General features: G+C 43.3%; 1 protein-coding gene across 1 annotated transcript in view; it reads right to left on the bottom strand.

The window, feature by feature from the left end:
• Window positions 1–20,396, bottom strand: part of RANBP10 (RAN binding protein 10) — a 1,949,085-nt gene that overhangs the window by 1,363,363 nt on the left and 565,326 nt on the right. The window contains exon 4 of the mRNA XM_044081464.1: window positions 2,693–2,860. Within this exon, the coding sequence (XP_043937399.1) occupies window positions 2,693–2,860 (168 nt within the window). The remainder of the gene's footprint in view (window positions 1–2,692; window positions 2,861–20,396) is intronic.

Genomic DNA, 20,396 nt, shown 5'->3' on the forward strand with positions numbered 1-20,396 from the left:
TGTTCTTGGGAGCGGAGGCAGCACCAATTGCTTCGGTATCGATATATCAGCTGGTACTGAAGAAGCTGTCAGCTCTGAAGCCAATTTAATGGTAGCAGCAATAGTAGGTGTAGACAAATCATCTGGTGCAGATGAACTCTTCGGTACTGAGGAAGGTCTAGCTATTTTCCTTGATGGTTCTGAGGACTTTGGAAATGAGGAAGGCCTTTTCTTTGAGGCAGGAAAAGATGAGGAAGATGATGAAGTACCAGCTTTCTCTCTGGACTCAGAAATGGCCTTGTCAAATCCAGTTTTTAGTAGTCCTTTTAATATTAATTTGTTTTTCCTTTCCATTAAAGTGTGGGTAGAAAACCAGTGACAAATCGCACAGTTTCCTGCAAATGTATCTTACCAAGGTAATACACACACAGGGTATGCCCGTCTGAATTGGGCATTTTGCCCTTACATTTCTTACACCTTTTAAATCCAGAGGTGCCCTTAGAGGGTTTAGAAGGAGAATGTTTCTCCTGTTCCACCAAAAACAGATTCAAGCAATCACACAAGAAAGAAATATACATAAAGATTTTTTTTTTAATACATAGAAAGCAGAAAGAAAAATACAAGTGATTGATGATATGATGGACTACCTTTAAAAGTAATTAACAGAACTGAAAGGGGGCACCAACAATGGTACTGGACAGTCTACCAATGGTAGAGGGGAGATAGATGGAAACCAGCTACAATACGAGTAGGGAGAAGAGGGTAGAAATACAAGGAATTATGAAGAAACTTTAGAAATAAAGTGTCAAAAAATTAGAAATTACAAACTTAGCCAAGGCTCGAGAGAGTAAATGAACGTGTCTGGACTGCTAAGTGGCAAACGAGATCGGAGGTAATCTCTGCGTGGAGCATTATGGGTAGAGCCTGGCTCGAGAGTTTGGAGATCGTGAGCTGAAGTAAACAGCAGTCTCAGTTCTGAGGTTCGGACCCAAACCGACAGTCAAGGATTGAGTGAAGATTGACATCCATCAGATCCATCACCTCCTACACTAGGTTTTCAACATTTGTCATTTACTAGCTCACCTAAATTCCGCAGTTATGATGCCAGCTCACAAAATGAAAAGGATTCTTTAACCTATCAATCCTATTCCTGTACTATTAAAGATGGCTCTGTATTTGATAGCCACAAGACTCTGTGTACCTCAACCTGCTCCACTTCACTGGTACTACAAGCATGGCGTGGACTGAACCCAGTAAGCCACAAACACACAAAGATGGTGGGGGATGAAGATATGGTCTAGTCAGTTTATCAAACACACAGATAATTACAGAAGAACATGTTGTCTTATAGGTCCTTCAACGTGTTGCAAATATACCTGCTCTCTCTTTCCATCCTTTGTTTTGTATCAAGCATCCCCTAACGAATCTGATGCTATGCACAGCTTCAGGGTCCCACAACTCTTTGTGAAATGCTGCTTAGTGTGACAAAATGTCTTCCTTTCAGATGACATTTGTATTTGTTATTTATTAGTCGAGAAGTTGCCAGTAAATTAACGGTTTGTTTTCAGGACAGACCAGAAGTGATAGTTGTACAAACTATTGCTAATTTACCCAAGAAGTCCCTTTCCTTTACTCTCTAATTTCATCCATCTACCTGACAAGTCCTGTGGAACTTGACAATGTCATCAGCTTCCAACAAAATGCTACAGTGGGACATCAGATTAATGTCTTATCTGAAAGATGGCACCTGAAAAGTGCATCAACCCTTCACAAACTGCACTGCAATGTAACCAACGGAATAAGAATCCACATATCTAATGCAGGAACAGAAACCCACAACCTTCCAACTACTTTTTCTAAGCACTGTAGATGAATGCCCTTTTCTAAAATACGGACAATCATAACACTCCACCCTTCTCTGTCTACACAGTTACAATTCCCTTTCCTTAAAATTGCTTCCAGAACTGTACACACAGTACAAGTACCAAGTTCAATGGAAGAACTGCCTCAGCATTTCCAATGGTTCACTCCTCTCACTGTGTACCACAGCATCTTTATGGCCTGTAAAGTATAATTTTGTTTATGGTCAGTTCTTACTTGTACATTTTTAGTCTTCTGTCTTGCTTAAAGCAGAAGTATAATTTCTAAGCCATCCAGGACCAGCCATTTTGTACAGTAACAGGCAGTAAAGGGCGTCAGAATGTAGAAGTATGGCAATGCTCAGTCTATCCTTGGGCTGTAAACTTTACTTATTGCTACTTGGAACTAGGTCTAAAGAACATGAAATATGAACTGAAGAGATGCAAAGCAGCTAGTCCTAACGAACATTGAAACAGGAAATGGAAGAGATGCATTCAAGGAAATGCTAGGCCTAACGAACATTGAAACAGGAAATGGAAGAGATGCATTCAAGGAAATGCTTAATATCTTCAAATGCACGTTATGTGCTGAACAGGCTGTACTATTTATTAGGGTAGGAACTTCTCTAAATGTTTAACATTGTAATTTGGCTACATGACTGAAGATTTAAGTTGTGAAAAAAATAGGTAAGCAAGCCAAAAATTCACATCTCAGCAAAATCGCACTGCAAGTACAGCTCAATCACGTAAATGAATTCAGAACGTTCGAAACATGAGCACAAAGAGATACTATAAAATGTATTAAACTACATCTTATAATAAGGATAGCAAAACATTAGAACAAAGCTCTGTACCTAAACTATGTCCATTCTTAGTGTAGAAACATGTATTGTTGATAAGGTTTACACAGCACCCGATGACATCACCAGTTGTGAAGGTAGGACCATATGGCTGTCCTGTACCAGAGGAGCAGAATGAGTGACCATCATCTCCATGGTACCCATATGAATGCTTGTCCCAACCTGCAAGACAAAAATCAGTTAAAACATTATGGTACTCCATAATAATACAGCTTTTTTATAAACTACCTGAACAATTAATGCGATGTATTCATCCTACCAGGATTAGGTAGTGTATTACAACATTAAGCATCAAGAGAAAGGTCATCACAGCAATCAAGTAAAAGTTATACTGAAGGTTCTGAAGCACAACCATCTCAGTGTCTTCAACCAGACCTATTAAAAGGTTCAGAATATTTCCGTTTCTAGCATTACATGCATAATGTATATATGGAAACAAGCTTTATGCTTTTGCTTGCAGCTGTATAGAAAAACAGTACAATAAAAGCCAGGTATGAAAACAAACATGTTAAACCATTGTCATATCAGAAATGTAACACAAAAAAAGGATCAGTGATAAAAATGGATGTCGTCATGCCACATTTAAAAGGACTACAGATAATTCACCACACTATTATAATGTCTAAAATACAAGACAGCTTTATTAAACAGTGTTGCTATGTCGGTCATTGTACTTCATTTTTAACTTTACAAAATCCACAACTTCAGATTAAGTGATGAAAGAAATCATGTGAAAGTCACCTATCATATTTTATTTAATTTCTGTAACATCCAGCAGACCAAGTTTCAAAATTGAAATAAAAATAGTCTCTTGGGGAAAAAAAATCAAGAATTGCTAATAGGTTCATAGGTTTATACTAGGCTATCTGCCCTAAGGCATTTATAAGCCTAGCCCAAATTTTTGTGGCTTACGCCACCCCTTATATGAAAAAATACTGTGCCCATTAGTTTGTTGTGCCTCTGTCCAGCAGTGACACAGAGATGATTCCCGGGGTAAACCTACGATCTCCCATCCACAGGTCTAGATTTCTCTTGAACAGAGTCAGCGAGGTGCTCTGCCTCACATGGACCGGGATTTTATTCCACAGCATAGGGAGTCTCTGAGTGATAAATCTATCCCTCCAGCACGTCCTATTTATATCCGTGCTAAGGTTTAAGTCGCTTGCTCTAGTGGTTTTGGTGGATTTGGATTTTTTGAGGTGGAGCATGTCCATTAATTCCGGGTTGGACATGGCCTTGTATGTCAGGCACATGTCACCTCTGAGCAGACGGTATGCGACTGAATAGAGCTGGAGTTTCTTCAATCTGGCAGCATATGACAGATTTTGGAGTCCCTTTATCCTTTTGGTGAGGAACTTTTGGGGTCTCTCCAATTGCTGCAGATGTCGGGTGAGATACATCCCGAATGGGGCATTGTACTCGATCATTGGTCTGATAAGTGAAGAGTACAGGAGAACAATAACCTCACTAGATCTGGATGTGAATCCCTTCATGATCAGGTGGGCAATGTAGAAGGTCTTTCTAACCACTTTAGCAATGTGAGTGTCAAAAGAAAGGCCACTGTCAACCTGGGTCCCCAGGTCCCTGATAACCTCTTCTGTGCTTAGTGGATTGCCACCTATATGGTAGCTTGGGGTTACCTTGTTTTTCCCGAAGGGTATGACTATACATTTTTGGCGTTTAACTTCAGGCCATGGCTCTGGCACCAGCTATCTGTTTCCGTGAGTCCCTTCTGAAGGATATCCGTGTCTGATGCACTTTCCACTATGGCCCAGTTTGCAGTCGCCTGCAAACTTGGTCGGCCAAAGTCCTCCTATGTTGGCCTGTACTTCTGAGAAGTAGATGCCAAACAATAGGGGCCAAGGACCGAGCCCTGTGGGACACCACTTGTGACCGGCTTGGAGGCTGACACAGCGCCAGCAACTCTAACCCTGTGGGTTCTGTCCTTAAGCCAGTTTGCAACCCATCTTGTGACATATGGGTTTACATTTAAGCTGGTAAGTTTTTCTACAATACCGAGTGGGGTATTGTGTCGAAAGCCTTTGCAAGGTCAAGGTAGGCTGTATGGACTGCCTTTCCTCATCAATGGCCTTGGTGACTGTTTCAAGAAGTCGACCAAGTTCAAAAGGCATGATCTTCCCTTGACAAAGCCAAACTGGGTCGGGTCCAATGTCTGCAAGTCCCCTATATCTTTGTTTATGAGCTCCATTATGATCCTCTCCATAGCTTTGCAGACTAGACTTGTTAAGCTTATGGGGCGTAATTACCAGGGTCCGTAGAGGTGCCGCCTTTGTGGAGTGGGACAACAGTTGCCGTCGCCACTCCTTGGGCACGTATCCTGTGGTAAGGCTGAGATTAAACAGCTGCCTTATGTGCGGGTTTAATTCCTCATTTAGCTCGTGTAGCACACAGCCGGGACACCATCCGGTGCCATTGATGCTGTGTTTTAGCTTTAGACAGAGCAGCTTTCACCCGCGCACTTGAGATGTCCGGGAGGCTACACCCGGCTCGGATACTTATCTCTCCTTTAGGGGAGAGGGGTGAAGTTTGCACTGAACCTGTCTGCCAGTATGTTGGCAATGTCTGTGGGTTCAGTGATTTTTGTATCATTTTGGACTAATTCTGAGCATATCTGGGAGTTTCCACCCAGGTTCCTAACACAGCTGAAAAAGGCCTTATGATTGTCCTTTGAATCCATGGCAAGTTTCTCTCAAAATTGGCCTTAGTTGATTTTATGAGTGCTCGATTTTTTACTAATAATGATCAGGGGTGACTTCCCTTTTATGGATTTTGTTCTATCATGTAATAGCTTTCTCCTCTTATTGTAAAGTTTGTTAATGGCTGGGGTCCACCAGACTGGACGTTTGCCCTTTGTGGAAAGAGTCTTGGTTTTATTTGGGATTGCCTGATCCATGCAGTCCTGGAGGTGTTCATAGAAGGCATTTGTAAGGGCTTCCAGCTTGCGTTGTGGTTTCCACTGGCTCAGGGGCCTTGAAGGATACCACACCAGTCTTGAGTAGTGTGAAGTTTGCTTTAGAGAAGTTCTTCACTATGGTCTTTTGTTTGGGGTGGGGGAATGTGGATTTCCAGTGAGATTAGTTTATGATCAGATCTCACCAATGAGGGATATACTTCCGGTGTGGAGCATTTTGTCCCCATGTTTGTGACAATGAGATCTAGTATATTTTCTCCTCTCATGGGAACAGTGACTAGCTGTTCCATGGCATTTGAATTTATGAACTCCAGGAACCGTTGGGCTAGAAAGTTAGGGCTTGAGTAATGTTCCCAGTCTATATTCGGGTAGTTGAAGTCACCCAATATGATGGTGTTTGGAGATACATTTATACCCTCCAGTGTCTTCAGGAAGGCTGTGTGGGGTTCCTGAGTTTGAGAGGGTGGCCTTAATCAGCCAGAAGCTGAGAATACAAACAAATACAAATGGAAAAGAATCTAGGAAATGGAACCAGGTGTCACAGCCAGTGGCATGGTCTCACGATAGTCACAGATTGATTTAACTTCTGACAGACAGGGACTATGGCCTCACACTCCACAACAGATACTACTGGCCTCACACTCCACAACAGATACTACTGGCTCAGTTATGACTAACTGCAACACTCAAGTAAGCTTTAAAATGAAAGGCTGCAGATTGAAGTATTAACTAATGGCCTCCCAGAATTTCACCAACATTTCTCTCAAGCCCACTGCTTTGAACTACCATCTTACCAATGGAGCTGAAACTTACCCAACATAATTTGGTATTCATGCACATGCAAACATGCAAAATGTTTCCCAGGAGGGGGATGATAATGCCATGAAGTACCTAAAAAAAGTCCAATGGCCACACAGGAAGGACTCGCTGCAAATTTCACACAACTGTCACACCTGGCATATGTTAACAAAAACAACTTTTCATGACAAAACAGCACACAAATATTTACCAAAATAACTTGGGCAACAGAAAATACAAAGGATTGCTGATAAACTTGCAAAGTCTACAAAAAAATAGGAGATCCTACAGAGATATTTAAAACATTTTATGAACATCTGTATAAAGGAGAGGAGTACGGAAACAAAGAGGTGGCACAAATGGAAATATTTATGGAAAATTCAATAATACCAGGCTTAGAGGCAAGTTAGGATCAACAATTAATAGCAAAGACAAGAAGAAACTAGATTTAAAAAAAAACAAAAAACAGTGACCATCAGCAGTGTATTCCAGGAACAGATGGTATTCCCACAGAAGTTTGGAAATTGAGAGGGAAGACTGTATTCAATAGATGGATGTTTTTGTTTAACATTAACTATGGGGGAGGGGAGTATATGCAGAAAGCCATGGTGGCTGCATTACCCAAAGAGGGTAAAGACCCTTCAAACCTAGCTTAATATGGACCTGTTTCAATTTTTAAACCGTAAGTGTTTATGTCTATACTACAGAGTTAACAGAATGACAAAGGTGTTGCTAAAACCGATAGTTATGGATCAATGTGACTTTGTAGAGGGGAGACAAACACAACATTAACAGATAAAGATGATAAAGACGGAAGCAGATTGTAAGAAAATGTCACTATTGTTAGTGAGTCGGTGCAGAAAAGGCATTAAATGGTGCCAGCTGGAATTTTATGTGCTCTTGAATATTAGGGTTAACTAATAGTACATATGGAGGGTTGAAGACAAGAATTCATGTGGCAGCGTTTCTCTTGGACAAGCTGTGTTTGAAAAGAGGAACCAGGCAAGGATATCCTCATTCCCCTTTATTTTATTTTATACTCAAGAGCCAATGGGAAAGAAAATAAGGGATTCTCAAATTCAAGGATATTACTAGTATGGCAATCAAGTAAAGTTAGAGTTATTCAAAGATATTATTTTGTACTTGGTAAAACCAGAAAAGGACATTTCAGTGCTGTGGAATAGTCAGACATTTTCAAGTCTTTTCAGTATATAAAATAAAGATAAAACAAAGGCTCTAGTAAACTATGCACCCACAATACATGAACTGCTTTGCCAAAACCCAATATTTTTGGGGACTTGGTAAGATGAAGTATTTAGGTATATGGATTAAAATGACTATTACAACAACTAATGAGATATGGGAAAAGACTAAACAAAATACAATACAAAAACTGAGAAGGTTCAAGTTCTTGAGTATGAATATGTATGGCAAGACAAACAGTGTAAAGGTTTCTAGATCCTTATATACAACCCAAGCACATTTTTATCAGCCAGATGAGAAGTTGTAGACCAAAACTAATAAAAAACTGGAAGAACTTACTGAGGAGTCGGAAATGGCAAGAGTTAAGTGGACTAAGTTGATTATTCCTATAGAACAAGGTGGTTTAGGCTTAGCTAATTTTAAGAAAACTTCAGAGCTAACCCATTAAGGCTCATATGCATAAAACACAAGCAGATGGTTATAAATGAAAGTGGAAATGAAGGATGAAAAGAGGAGGGAGGAGGTTGAAAAGAGACTAGGACTTTTGATACAGGTCCTAAGACCAGCCACCATACAGAATATTACATTCACAAAGCAGAATATTACATTCACAAAGCAATAGACAAGTATTCCAGGTAGTAAGCAAATACGTGAATGGAGAAAAAAGATATTACCAACAGGAATGACTGATGAATGAGTACAGAAAACAGCCAAGAGTGGGCTGGACTTTACTGGAGAAAATTAGCAGAGAACTAAGGGAACAAATAACTAGAGAGGGAAATGTAACAGAATGGGATGAGGCGAAGCAGAACTTTGGGCAGCAAACTAGAAACAACCTTCCCTACCAGGTTCTGATAAGAGAGTGTATTGGCAGAGAGAGAGAGGGAAAGGGATGGGGAGTGCTAAATGGAAGATCAACTTTGGTTTGGTTTTTGAGATTAGAAAGTACAGTTGTGTACACTTACCATAAATGAAGATGTTAGAGTGTATTCACTGTTGCAGTCATTACATTTGGCTAATCCTGCTGGCAGGTTGCCCTCAGCCGGCCTGAATTCCAAAGTCCTGGGTCCTGCGTCGGCTGCTGTCGTCCCTTCTTTGACGTTGGGTCATCGGGGGTATAAAAGATGTGGCTGACGCCATTTTGTTTAGTTTTTCTTGCCCCAGATGTCAGGTGCCCCCAAAAAGGTAGCAAAAATATATATATGTATATATACATGCATCAATATAAACTTTACCTTCATCTACAAGCAAATACACCACATAGGTTGTAGAAAATAGAGAAGGAAAGATAAACCCCAGAATGACAGGGGGATGGCGGGTGGGTAACCTGGACTGCAACAGTGAATACACTCAAACATCTACATTTATGGTAAGTGTACACAACTGTACTATGTTCTTTGTGTTTCACTGTTGCAGTCATTACATTTGGGTAGAGTCCCAAAGCTATGGATGGGAAGCTGGAGCTAAACAGCATTAGGAGCGGCCAAGTGGCCCTGCAGCACTGCAGTGGCAAAGCCTGCCCTGGATTTAAAGTAGAGTGGCAGATGATAGTGCTTTGTAAAGATGTGCACTGAACTCCAAGTAGCAGCCTCTAAAATGTCCTTGGTTGGTACGCCCCTGAGAAAGGCTGCTGAAGTGGCTGCATCTCTGGTTGAATGTGGCCTAATGCCCTTAGGCACTGGCTTGCCATGATGCAAGTAGCAGAAACGAATGCAGTGGCCTATCCACTTTGAAATTGTCTGCTTTGAGATGGCCTTTCCTTGTGATCCCGCAGCATATGCCACTAGTAATTGCTCTTTCTGAAAATTTTGGTTCTGTCCAAGTAGAATCTAAGCTGTGTATGCCCAAAGAATGTAGAATTCTTCCCCCCTTGTCCTAGGGATTTGGATAAAAAGTTGGAAGATGAATAGTTTGGTTAAGAGCCACACTGGATACCACCCTTAGGCATAAAAGTTGGGTTTGTCCTCAGAGAGACCCTGTCTGGATAAAAAAATGATAAAAGGATCCACCGCCACGAGTGCCTGTAGCTCAAACTCGTCTTCCTGAAGTTATTGCTTGGAGCAGAGCTGTTTTCCAAGATAAAAACTTTATATCAGCAGTAGCAGCTGGCTCAAAAGGAGGCAGGGAGAGTTTTTCCAAGACATAGTTGAGGTCCCATGCAGGCATTGGTGATCTCCTTGGAGGCCTTAAATTTTTGGCTCCTCTGAGGTACTGTTTTAATAAGGGATAAGAGAAGAGTGGTGGCTCTGAATTGTAATGAGCCGAAATGGCAGAGGCATGAATTTTAATAGATGAAAAAGATAAGCCTTTGTCCAGCATCTCAGTTCAGTATTGCAAAATCTGAGGAATATTTGGCACAGCTGTATCAGTTCCTTGTGCCTGGTTCCAGACACAGAATCTCTTCCATTTTCCAGCATAAGATTTTCTAGTGCTAGGCCTTCTGGCCTCCAAAATGACATCCATCACAGCTTTACTGAAGTGTGTGTTTTGTATGACTACATTATCCGCCACGCTGCCAGGTTTAAAGTCCTGAGTTGGCTGTGCAGGATCTGATTGTTTAGTAGATGAGGTATTTGAGGCAAGGTCCAAGCTGGGCATTGAGACAAGTTCTTTAGGATTGGAAACCAGTACTGGCGGGGCCAGTCTGGGGCAATCAGTATCATTTTTGGCTTCTCCTGTCTGGCCTTTAAGAGTACCTTGGGCAGGAGAGGCAGTGGGGGAAAGGCATATACTGATAGTTTTTTTCCAGCTGAAAGATAGGGAGTCCACTTTCCATGCTTGTCTGTGATGAGTCCTTGTGCAGAATCTTTTTAATTGGTAGTTGTGAGGGGAGGCAAATAGATCTATGTCTGGGCATCCCCATTTCCTTGTTATCATGCTGAAGACTTGTGGCTCCAGTTGCCACTCGCGGAGATCCATGAGGTTTCTGCTTAGTTCGTCTGCCAGAGTATTTTTTCCTTCCTGGCAGGAATTGTGCCTGCAGATGTACTTGGTAAGTCAATGCTGTGTCCCACAAAGTCATGGCTAGTCTGCAAAGGGGTTAAGAATGTGTGCCCCCTGCTTGTTTATATACCACATGACCATGGTGTTGTCTGTCTTTATCAGTAGTTGTCCCGGATGAAGTAGGTCCTTGAAGGCTGTCAGGGCATTCTGAACAGCTAGCATCTCTTTTTGATTGATATGTAGATGCATTTGGGTTGAGGACCATGTGCCCTGAATACATCTTCCTGCCATGTGGGCCCCCCCCCCAGGCATAATCTGATACATCCGTTGTTAGTGTCTGTCTGGCTGGAGGTAATGTGAATGGCTGTCCTTTGTTTTGGTGACAAGCCTTTGCCCACCATCGAAACTCCTGTTGTAGGCAGGGAATAAGAGTAATCATTGTTTCCAGGCAGTGGCAATGTTGAGTCCAAACACTTTTTAGGTACCATTGAAGTTTCCTCATATGCAGTCTTGCATATGGAATTAGTAGGATGCAGGATGCCATGAAGACCAAAGTCTGCAGAATTTTTCTTGCGGATAACTAGGGCTTTGTTGCCAACATTTTGAAATAGGTAGTCAGTTGCCTTTGTTTGTCTGGCGTGAGATAAGCCATCTGGGCAGTTGTATTTAAGCTTGCACCCAGGAATATTATCTCTTGAGAGGGTACTAGTTTTGATTTCTTTTCGTTGACTGTGCACCGTAGGCATGTTAGAAGTCTTTGCACATACACCAGATGCTGTAGACGAATGTCCTTGTTCTCTGTTTGAATTACACAGTCGTCTAAGAATATATTTGTATTCCTCTTTGTCTGCAAAATGCAATTACTGGTGCCAGGCACTTTGTAAAGACCCTGGGCGCAGTAGATAAGCCAAAGGGCAGTGCAGAGAATTGGTAATGCATTGTGCCTGCCTTGAATCTGAGGTATCTTCTGCATAATTGTCTGATTGGGACATGCAGGTATGCCTCTTTTAGGTCTAGAGTCACCAGCCAAGTGTTCTTGCCCAGCATGGGCAGACGCTGCTGCAAAGTCATCATCTTGAATTTTGGTATATCTAGGAATGTGTTCAGAATAGATAGATCCAGTACTGGTCTCCAGGTCTTGTCCTTTCTGGGTACCAAGAACAGTAGAGTAAAATCCTTGTCCCTGCTCTTGCTCTGGTACTTGCTGAATGGCCCCCATGTCCATGAGGGATGAGACTTGTTTTTGTGCCTCTGCCCATTGATTTTTTGGCAGATCTGGCCAGCCATTTGCCTTTGGCAGGGTATGGAAATGGAACTTGTACCCTTGTGACAATATTTAGAACCCACTTATCCTGGGTTATAATGTGCCAATTTTGAGAAAAAAGTGTTAATTGTCCCCCTAAGGGTGCTGCCAGGAGATAAGTGCTTGGTGCAGGCAGGGGAAAGTCATTGGGACTGTTTCCTGCATGGTTGTGATTTGTCTTCTCCAACTTTGGAGGTAGAAGCACCCCACTGTTTGACCTGTAGGAAGCTTGCGCCTGGGATCTGCCTCCATGGTCGACTCCAGGTGGGAGTCGGTAGCGGGCTGCGACTCTAAAGTAGTGGGCGTTAGGGGCTGCTAAAGTGCCTCAATGAGAACCGGTGACTGGCTTAGGAGAAGCTTTGTCGTCGGTTTTGGGCCTCGGCTGTCTGTCTCTCTCCTTTTCTTTGCGTTTTTTGTGAACTCCGGTAGTCGGATGGCTATCCAACGACATTTCTGGATAATTAAACCGGCATCCAACGTAGTTTAAAGCAAAAACATACAGACGCTTAATAGTGCGTTGGTTAAATCTAGCACAAAAAAAACGACAACCAGCAACGTTGTGTTCAGGGCCTAGGCAAGGAATACAGTAAGAATGAAAGTCCTTATGAGGTATTTGCTTTCCACAAGAAATACAATTATTAACTTTTTCTGACATCGGTCTGGAGCAAGAAAAAAGTTTCCCCAACGGGGTACTTAGCTTTATTGAAGACTTCGGATCTGAAATTCGAACACGAAAATCTCAGGAGTCTGCCAACCGGCACTTGCGAACTGCTTCTGCTTCAGGCACCGCACGGCAAGAAAGACTAAAGAAAATGGCGTCGGCCGCATCTTTTATAGCCCTGACGACCTGTCAGGGAAGGGGCGACAGCAGCCGACGCAGGACCCAGGACTTTGGAATTCAGGCTGGCTGAGGGCAACCTGCCAGCAGGATTACCCAAATGTAATGACTGCAACAGTGAAACATGAATAACATCAGTAGTTGCTGTTAAAAAGGGGGTAATTACTAGGGCATATAAAATATTGCATGTCAACTACAAAAAAAAAAAAAAAAGTAAGAGCAGAGAGAGAATGGACACACGATTCACAAAAGAGCAATGTGGGTATATCTACATGGCTCCCAAAATATGCAAAGACCAGCAGGTTTAGGATTTGCACTTGGAAGTGTTTAAATAGGTCATTTTATACCCCCAAGCAGATTTCAGAGAATTTTTCCTCAAGTAAATGAACACTGAGGTAAGATAAGACAGAGAAAAGTGTTTTTTAGGAATGTAATGATTTGGTAGAGTTTAAAATTTCCATACAGAATGCAACAAAAGTGTTGGGAGAGTTAATAATTGAAACTAATGAAATGATCCTTTTCAGTTGGGATATAGGAATTGCCTAAATGTAACAAGATCCTTGCCAAGTTTAATTTTAAAAAAGCAATACTAAGAAATGGAAATAAAAATCTTAACCAGCTTTAACTGAAGTACTGAATACTGGAAAAGTAGTAAAAGTACTGTAGGTGGGAACTTTAGAAAAAGGAAAAAATATGGAATTTCTGGGAATACATGCACAATAACACTCAGTAGGAGCGAGGTTTAAGGGAAGGCAGGAACTGAACAAACACTGGAGTGGTTCATAAGTTTATACAATGGTAACAGCTCACATGGATCATTTTAAGCCTAGTCAATTATCCGATTTGAGAATCAAAACCCGCACCTTGTGTCTGTAAGGTGAAAGTACAGTTTTGTACCTACCATAAATGTAGATGTTTGAGTGCTAATACAGCTGCAGTCATAACAGATGGGTTCTCCTGCCGTCAGGCGGGTCCTCGATCGGCCGAATTCCAAAGTCTAGGTCCGGTGTCGGTTGTCGTCGCTTCTTCCCTGACATCAGTGCGACAGGGGTATAAAAGAACCAGCAGACGCCATTTTCTTCAGTTTTTCTTGCCCCAGATGTCAGGTGCCCCCAGAAGGAAGGCAATACATAAAATTATGTAATAATGCAATGCAATATAATCAAAAAACAGTAGTTGCAAGCAAATACACCATAAAAGAATACCCCTAGAGGGGAAGGAGGGAGGGAAACCTGGACTGCAGCTGTATTAGCACTCGAACATCTACATTTATGGTAGGTACAAAACTGTACTATGTTCATCGTGCATACAGCTGCAGTCATAACAGATGGGTAGAATCCCAAAGCTAAGAAAGGGGTGGTAGGCACTAGGTGGAACTAGGAAGAGCCAAAATGCCCTGCAAGACTGCAGTGGCAAAGCCTGCTCTAGATTTGGAGTATAATGGTAGGTTGTAGTGCTTGGAGAAGGTATGCACAGAACTCCAAGTGGCTGCTTCCAAAATATCCTTGGTAGGAACTCCTCTGAGGAAGGCTGCAGAGGTGGCTGTGGCCCTGGTGGAATGAGTTCTAATGCCTGTTGGTACAGTTTTGCCATAAAAGGAATAGCAAAAGCGTATGCAGTGGGCTATCCATTTTGAGATTGTCTGTTTGGAAATTGGCTTTCCTTGAGCTCCTACCGCATAGGCCACAAAGAGCTGTTCTGATTTTCTGAAAGGTTTTGTTCTGTCCAAATAATAACGCAGTTGCCTGTGGATGTCCAAGGAATGTAGTAATCTCTCCCTTTGTTTTGAGGATTAGGATAAAAGTAGGTAAATGTATGGCCTGATTTAAAGCTACCCTGGATACCACTTTAGGCATAAAGGACGGGTTGGATCGTAAGGAAACTCTGTCCTGATGGAAGATGATAAAAGGCTGGACAGCCATGAGAGCCTGTAGTTCTGAAACTCTACGAGCTGAAGTGATAGCCAGAAGGAAAGCTGTTTTCCAGGACAAATATTGCAAATCTGATGAGGCAGCTGGCTCAAAAGGAGGCAAAGTCAGTTTTTCCAGAATGAAATTAAGATCCCAAGCAGGTATTGGTTGTTTCCTTGGAGGTCTTAAATTTTTAGCCCCTCTGAAGAACTGTCTTAATAGAGGGTGAGAGAATAAAGGTGGATCAGTGTTGTATTCTGCAGAAATGGCTGAGGCATGGATTTTGATGGAGGAGAATGAAAGTCCACTGCTTAGCAGTTCAGCCAAATATTGTAGTATTTGAGGTAAATTCAGTTTTCCAGGGTTCTGGCCCTTTTTCTCATTCCAGACACAAAAACGTTTCCATTTTGCGGAGTAAGCTTTTCTAGTTGATGGCCTTCTGGCCTCCAAAATGACATCCTGCACCTCCTTGGAGAGTAGGGCCTGCTGTGATGCTAAGGAATCTTCCATGCGGCTAGATTGAGTGTTTTTAACTGACTGTGAAGAGTTTTGAAGCTGTGCCGAGTCAGAAGAAGAGGCATTAGTGGCAGGGTCCATGGTGGGGAATGTGTCAGGCTCCTCAGGAGTGGGTACCAGTGTTGCCTTGGCCAGTCCGCAGCAATGAGGATCATCTTTGGTCTGTCTGCTCTGGTCTTCAATAGGACTTTGGGCAGCAGAGGAAGAGGCGGGAAGGCATAAACTGTCATTGATGTCCAACTGAAAGAGAGAGCGTCCACTCTCCAGGCCTTTGGATGGAAGATCCTTGAGCAGAATTTTGTCAATTGATGATTTTTGTGGGAGGCAAAGAGATCTATGTCTGGCCTTCCCCATTCTTTGATTATTTCTGTAAAAACTTTTGGATGCAACTTCCATTCGTGTGGATCTGTCATATTCCTGCTTATGTTGTCTGCCAGCATGTTTTCCTTGCCTGGCAAGTACTGTGCTTGTAGTTCCATTTGTAGGTCCATGGCCATGTTCCAAAGTGACATGACCAGTCTGCATAGGGGATAAGAATGTGTTCCTCCCTGCTTGTTTATGTACCACATAACTGTGGTGTTGTCCGTTCTTATCAATAGTTGGCCTGGTTGTAGAAGGTCCTTGAAAGCTATAATAGCATTTATTACTGCTAGCATTTCTTTTTGATTGATGTGAAGGTGCTTTTCTTTTTGGGACCATTTGCCCTGAATGCACCGGTCTGTCATGTGTGCCCCCCAGGCGTAGTCCAAGGCGTCTGTTGTGATGACTTGATTTGCTTGAGGCTTGCTGAATGGAAGACCTGTGTTTGATTGACATGCTTGAGCCCACCACAGAAATTCCTTTTGCAGACATGGAATTAGTGGTATTATTGTTTCCAAACTGTGGCTGTGTTGAGACCATATTTTTTTAGGTACCATTGTAGTTTTCTCATATGCAGCTTTGCGCATGGGATTAGTAAGATGCAAGATGCCATGAATCCCAGAGCCTGCAGGATTTTCCTTGCAGTCAGCCTGGTGCAATTTGCCAGTGTTCTGAAATATTGAATTAGTTGCCCCTGCTTCTCTGGCGTGAGGTAGGCCATCTGAGTAGTGTTTGTGCCCAAATTGGCACCCAGGAAAATTATCTTCCGAGAGGGTATTAGTCTTTGATTTCTTTGTTGACTGTGTATCCCAGAGAGTTTAATAACATTATTACATAAGCCAGATGTTTCAGAAGAATGTGCTTGCTGTCCGCTTGGATCAGGCAGTCGTCCAAATAAGGGTATATTTGTATCCCTTGAAGTCTTCAGTAGGCAATTACTGATGCCAGGCATTTCGTGAATACTCTGGGCGCAGTAGAGAAGCCAAAGGGCAATGCAGAGAATTGATAATGGGTTGAACCTGCAAGAAATCTGAGGTATCTTCTGCAATTTTGTCTGATTGGGACATGCAGGTATGCCTCCTTGAGGTCCAATGTTACCAGCCAAGACTCCTTGCCCAGCATGGGAAGAAGTTGCTGTAGAGTGAGCATCTTGAATTTTGGTATGAGTCGGAATGTGTTTAGGATGGAAAGATCCAAAATAGGTCTCCAATCTTTTCCCTTCCTTGGCACCAGAAATAGCCTGGAATAAAAACCTTGACCTTGTTCGTGTGTAGGTACCTCTTGAATAGCTTTCATGTTTATAAGATCTGAAATTTGCTTTTGTGCCTCTGCCCTTTGATTGTGTGGCAGGTTTGGCATGCCTCTCATTTTTGGAAGGGTATGAAAGTGGAGTTTGTAGCCTCTGTTTATAATGTCCAGGATCCATTTGTCCTTTGTGACAACATGCCAATTTTTTGAGAATAGTGCCAGCTTTCCTCCTAAGGGGGCTGCCATTTGAGACCTGGTTGGCATGCAAAGGGGAAAGTCATTGGGTTTGCTTTCTGAAAGATTGCGAGTTGTCCTCACCACCTCTTTGTGTAGGAGCTTGCCATTGTCTGCCTCTATACGATCCTTGGGATTGTCCCCTGCCCCTCGGGCGCCTGTATCTGCCTCTTTGGGGTCTGTCCGTGGCAGGAAAGGACCAGTTTTTGGAAGGCCAATTTCTACTAAAACGTGGGGGTTGAACCTGCAGAAATTCTTTCACAGTTTGCATTGATTTAGCCTTTTCCTCCATTTTCCGTAATACTTCCTCAGCATTTGCCCCAAATAGTACATCCATTTGAAGAGGGGCGTCTAGTAATTTAGCTTTGACATGATCAGGCAAGGCTTGTTCCTTGAGCCAGGCATGCCTACGTATGACTGAGCCTGTAACAGCAGCTCTACATGAGGCCTCTAGAGCATCAAAACCACATTGTAAGGTATGTTTACCCACTTGTTCTGCACTATGCATCAAATCCTGCAACTCCTTCAAGTCTGGTTGTTCAGGTTGCGACATTTTACTTTTCAATTGAGATAACAGAAACTGTTGGTATTTTAGCATATGAAACTTACAGTTTAAGGCCCTCATGGATAAGGTAGCCGAGGTATATACCTTTTTTCCCCACCTTTCTAAGGATCTGGAATCTCTCTCTGAGGCCAATGGATTTTTGGCAATGGAGGCCTTAACTCCCTTGGGCCCCTGTGAGATGGTTTCTAGGTCAGCAGCATGGCTTTTGTATAGAAATTGGTGTGAGTCAGGAACCCTGTAGTACCTGTCAGGCTTAACTGGAGCTGGAGATAGACAGTCTGGGTTAAGGCAGGCCTCCGAGTAAACATCATCTAGGATGTCCAAGACAGGAGGTATAGCCAGAGGCCTGTGCTGGGGTAACAAAAGAAATTCCCTGAGCCTTTTCTTGGATTCTGAATAATCCTGGCCTTCCCAGTGGAAGTGTTCCCTTAAGGTATGCAAAGTTTCCCCAAATGAGAAATCCTCAGGGGGGGGATACAGAAGGAATAGACTCCTCTGCATCAGAGTCTTCAAAAGGGGAGTAAGACTGTTCCTGATCATCAGAGTGTTCTGAAATAATGGAGCCCTGATCAGAGGAGGGGGAATCTTCCTCCACTCTGGGCCTTTTGTCTGGAGGTGGCTGAGAACCTCTGATTAGAGTAATTAAATCCTCAGCCATTTTAAGCATCTGCTTCTTAGGGATGGGCCCTGTGTAGCTGGTCTCTTAGGGTGCATGGTTGCTTTAGACTTGGTGAAAGCCTTAATGGAGAAAGAAGAGGAAGGTCTGAAGACACCTTGAGTGGAGGTGGACCTGTCCACATTCTGTGTTTCAACGCCAAGAGTGGCTTCGGTATCTGTAGTCGGGGTGTGGGCTGAGGAGCCTGCGACCTCGGGTACAGGAGACACCGCCAAAGAGGTGTCGTCGGTAATCAGGGGCCGCGTAGGCACCTCGCTGAGAACCGGACCACGTGTAGTCGGCTTTGGCGTGGTGTCGGTAGAAGCCGCGGACCTCGAGTGCCGGTCCTTGTCTTTGCGTTTTTTAGACAAGACCGGAGTCAGAGTATCCGACGACATAGTATAGTTAAATGCTTTCCCAAAAAAATGCTGGGCGAACTCCGCCCGACGCTTAATAGTGCGTTTGTTGAATGTAGCACAAAAGCGACAGACCGAGACGTCGTGGTCTGGGCCTAAACAAGGTATACAGAGGGAATGGAAATCCTTATGCGGTATTTGCTTCCCACAAGAAATACAATTATTAACTTTGTCTGACATCGGTCTGAGGCAAGAAAAGTTTCCCCAACAGGGTACTTAGCTTTTAAGAAGACTTCGGTTTCCAAATTTTTCGTAATCTCAGGAGCTGGCCGACCGGCACTTGCGAACTGCTTCTGCTTCGGGCACTGCGCGGCAAGAAAGACTGGAGAAAATGGCGTCGGCTGGTTCTTTTATACCCCTGTCGCACTGACGTCAGGGAAGAAGCGACAACAACCGACGCCGGACCTAGACTTTGGAATTCGGCTGAACGAGGACCCGCCTGACGGCAGGAGAACCCATCTGTTATGACTGCAGCTGTATGCACGATGAACATCACCTTAACCACTGAATGACTACTGTTAAAATGAAAACATAATATGTATAGTCAGTAGATGAAAATGGAAAGTGTTTTCTATGGTTTGTTTTCTTTTCTATTACTGCATGTGTACCTATGGCTTTTCCCGGTTAGGGGTCGCCACAGCAGATCATATGTCCGCTCATGATTGGCAGTGGAGTTTTAACGGTGTCGAGTTGCCAGCCCGGCGCCCAACCTTCCACAGAAGGCATACACACACACTCACACCTAGGGCCAATTTAGTGTGTCCAATCCACCTACTGCATTGTCTTTGGGATGTGGGAGGAAACCGGAGCACCCGGAGGAAACCCACGCAACCACAGGGAGGACATGCAGACTCTGCACAGAAGGCACCCCAGCCGAGAATCGAATCGGAGAACCTCTAGCTGTGAAGCAACGCTAACTGCTGCACCACCGTGGTGATGGTCTATAATGTAAGAAGTTACAGCATCCACCAAGAAAACCCAAGTTAGACTGCTGGCAAACATACAACCCAAGGAAAAATCCAAGATGGCACACTGCAGGACCTTCAGGGAAAAATAGAAGTTATGTTCTTACCATAACGTTCCATGTTAGTTGTCTTCTTCTCGCCTTCTTCTTGCTGGATGGGTTCGGAGCCGACCTCGGCCCGACTGCCACTCTAAAAGCTCGAGAGTTGGTTCCACCGCCCGAGGCTCCTATATCCCACAATGCTAGGCGAGAGTTACCTCAGATCTCGTTTGTAAGCTAACCCCAGCTTATAATAGTAACAGTATAACTGTAAACAGAGTCCACCTCTAACAACAGGAAGAAAGAAGGGAGACCTACATCCTGAACCAGGAAATATGCATAATAGCATATGTCTAAGAAAGAGGTGGTAGAAAGAGAGGTCACAATCACAACTCCTCTAGGTCTGTCCAGGCCAGGGGAAGGAGGGGGGCCTTAAGAAGAAGGCGAGAAGAAGACAACTAACATGGAACGTTATGGTAAGAACATAACTTCTATATGTTAAGTTGTCTATCTCGCCTTCATTCTTGCTGGATGGGACCGTCCCAAGCACCTTGTCCCGGTGGCCTAACGGAACAGACTCCTGAGAACAGTGGAACCAAAGTTAGCTCTATGCCTAGAAGCTAAATCCAACTTATAATGAGAAATGAAAGTGTGAGGAGTAGCCCAAGTAGCCGCTGCACAAATGGTGTCAATAGGCAGTCTGTCTTGGAAGGCTAAAGAAGTAGCCAAAGCTCTGGTGGAATGGGCCTTAGGTTTATCAGGCAGCTTTTGATG

Source organism: Protopterus annectens, chromosome 8.part0 (genome assembly GCF_019279795.1).
Source record: "Protopterus annectens isolate FY-2018-M chromosome 8.part0, PAN1.0, whole genome shotgun sequence".
NCBI lineage: Eukaryota > Metazoa > Chordata > Ceratodontiformes > Protopteridae > Protopterus > Protopterus annectens.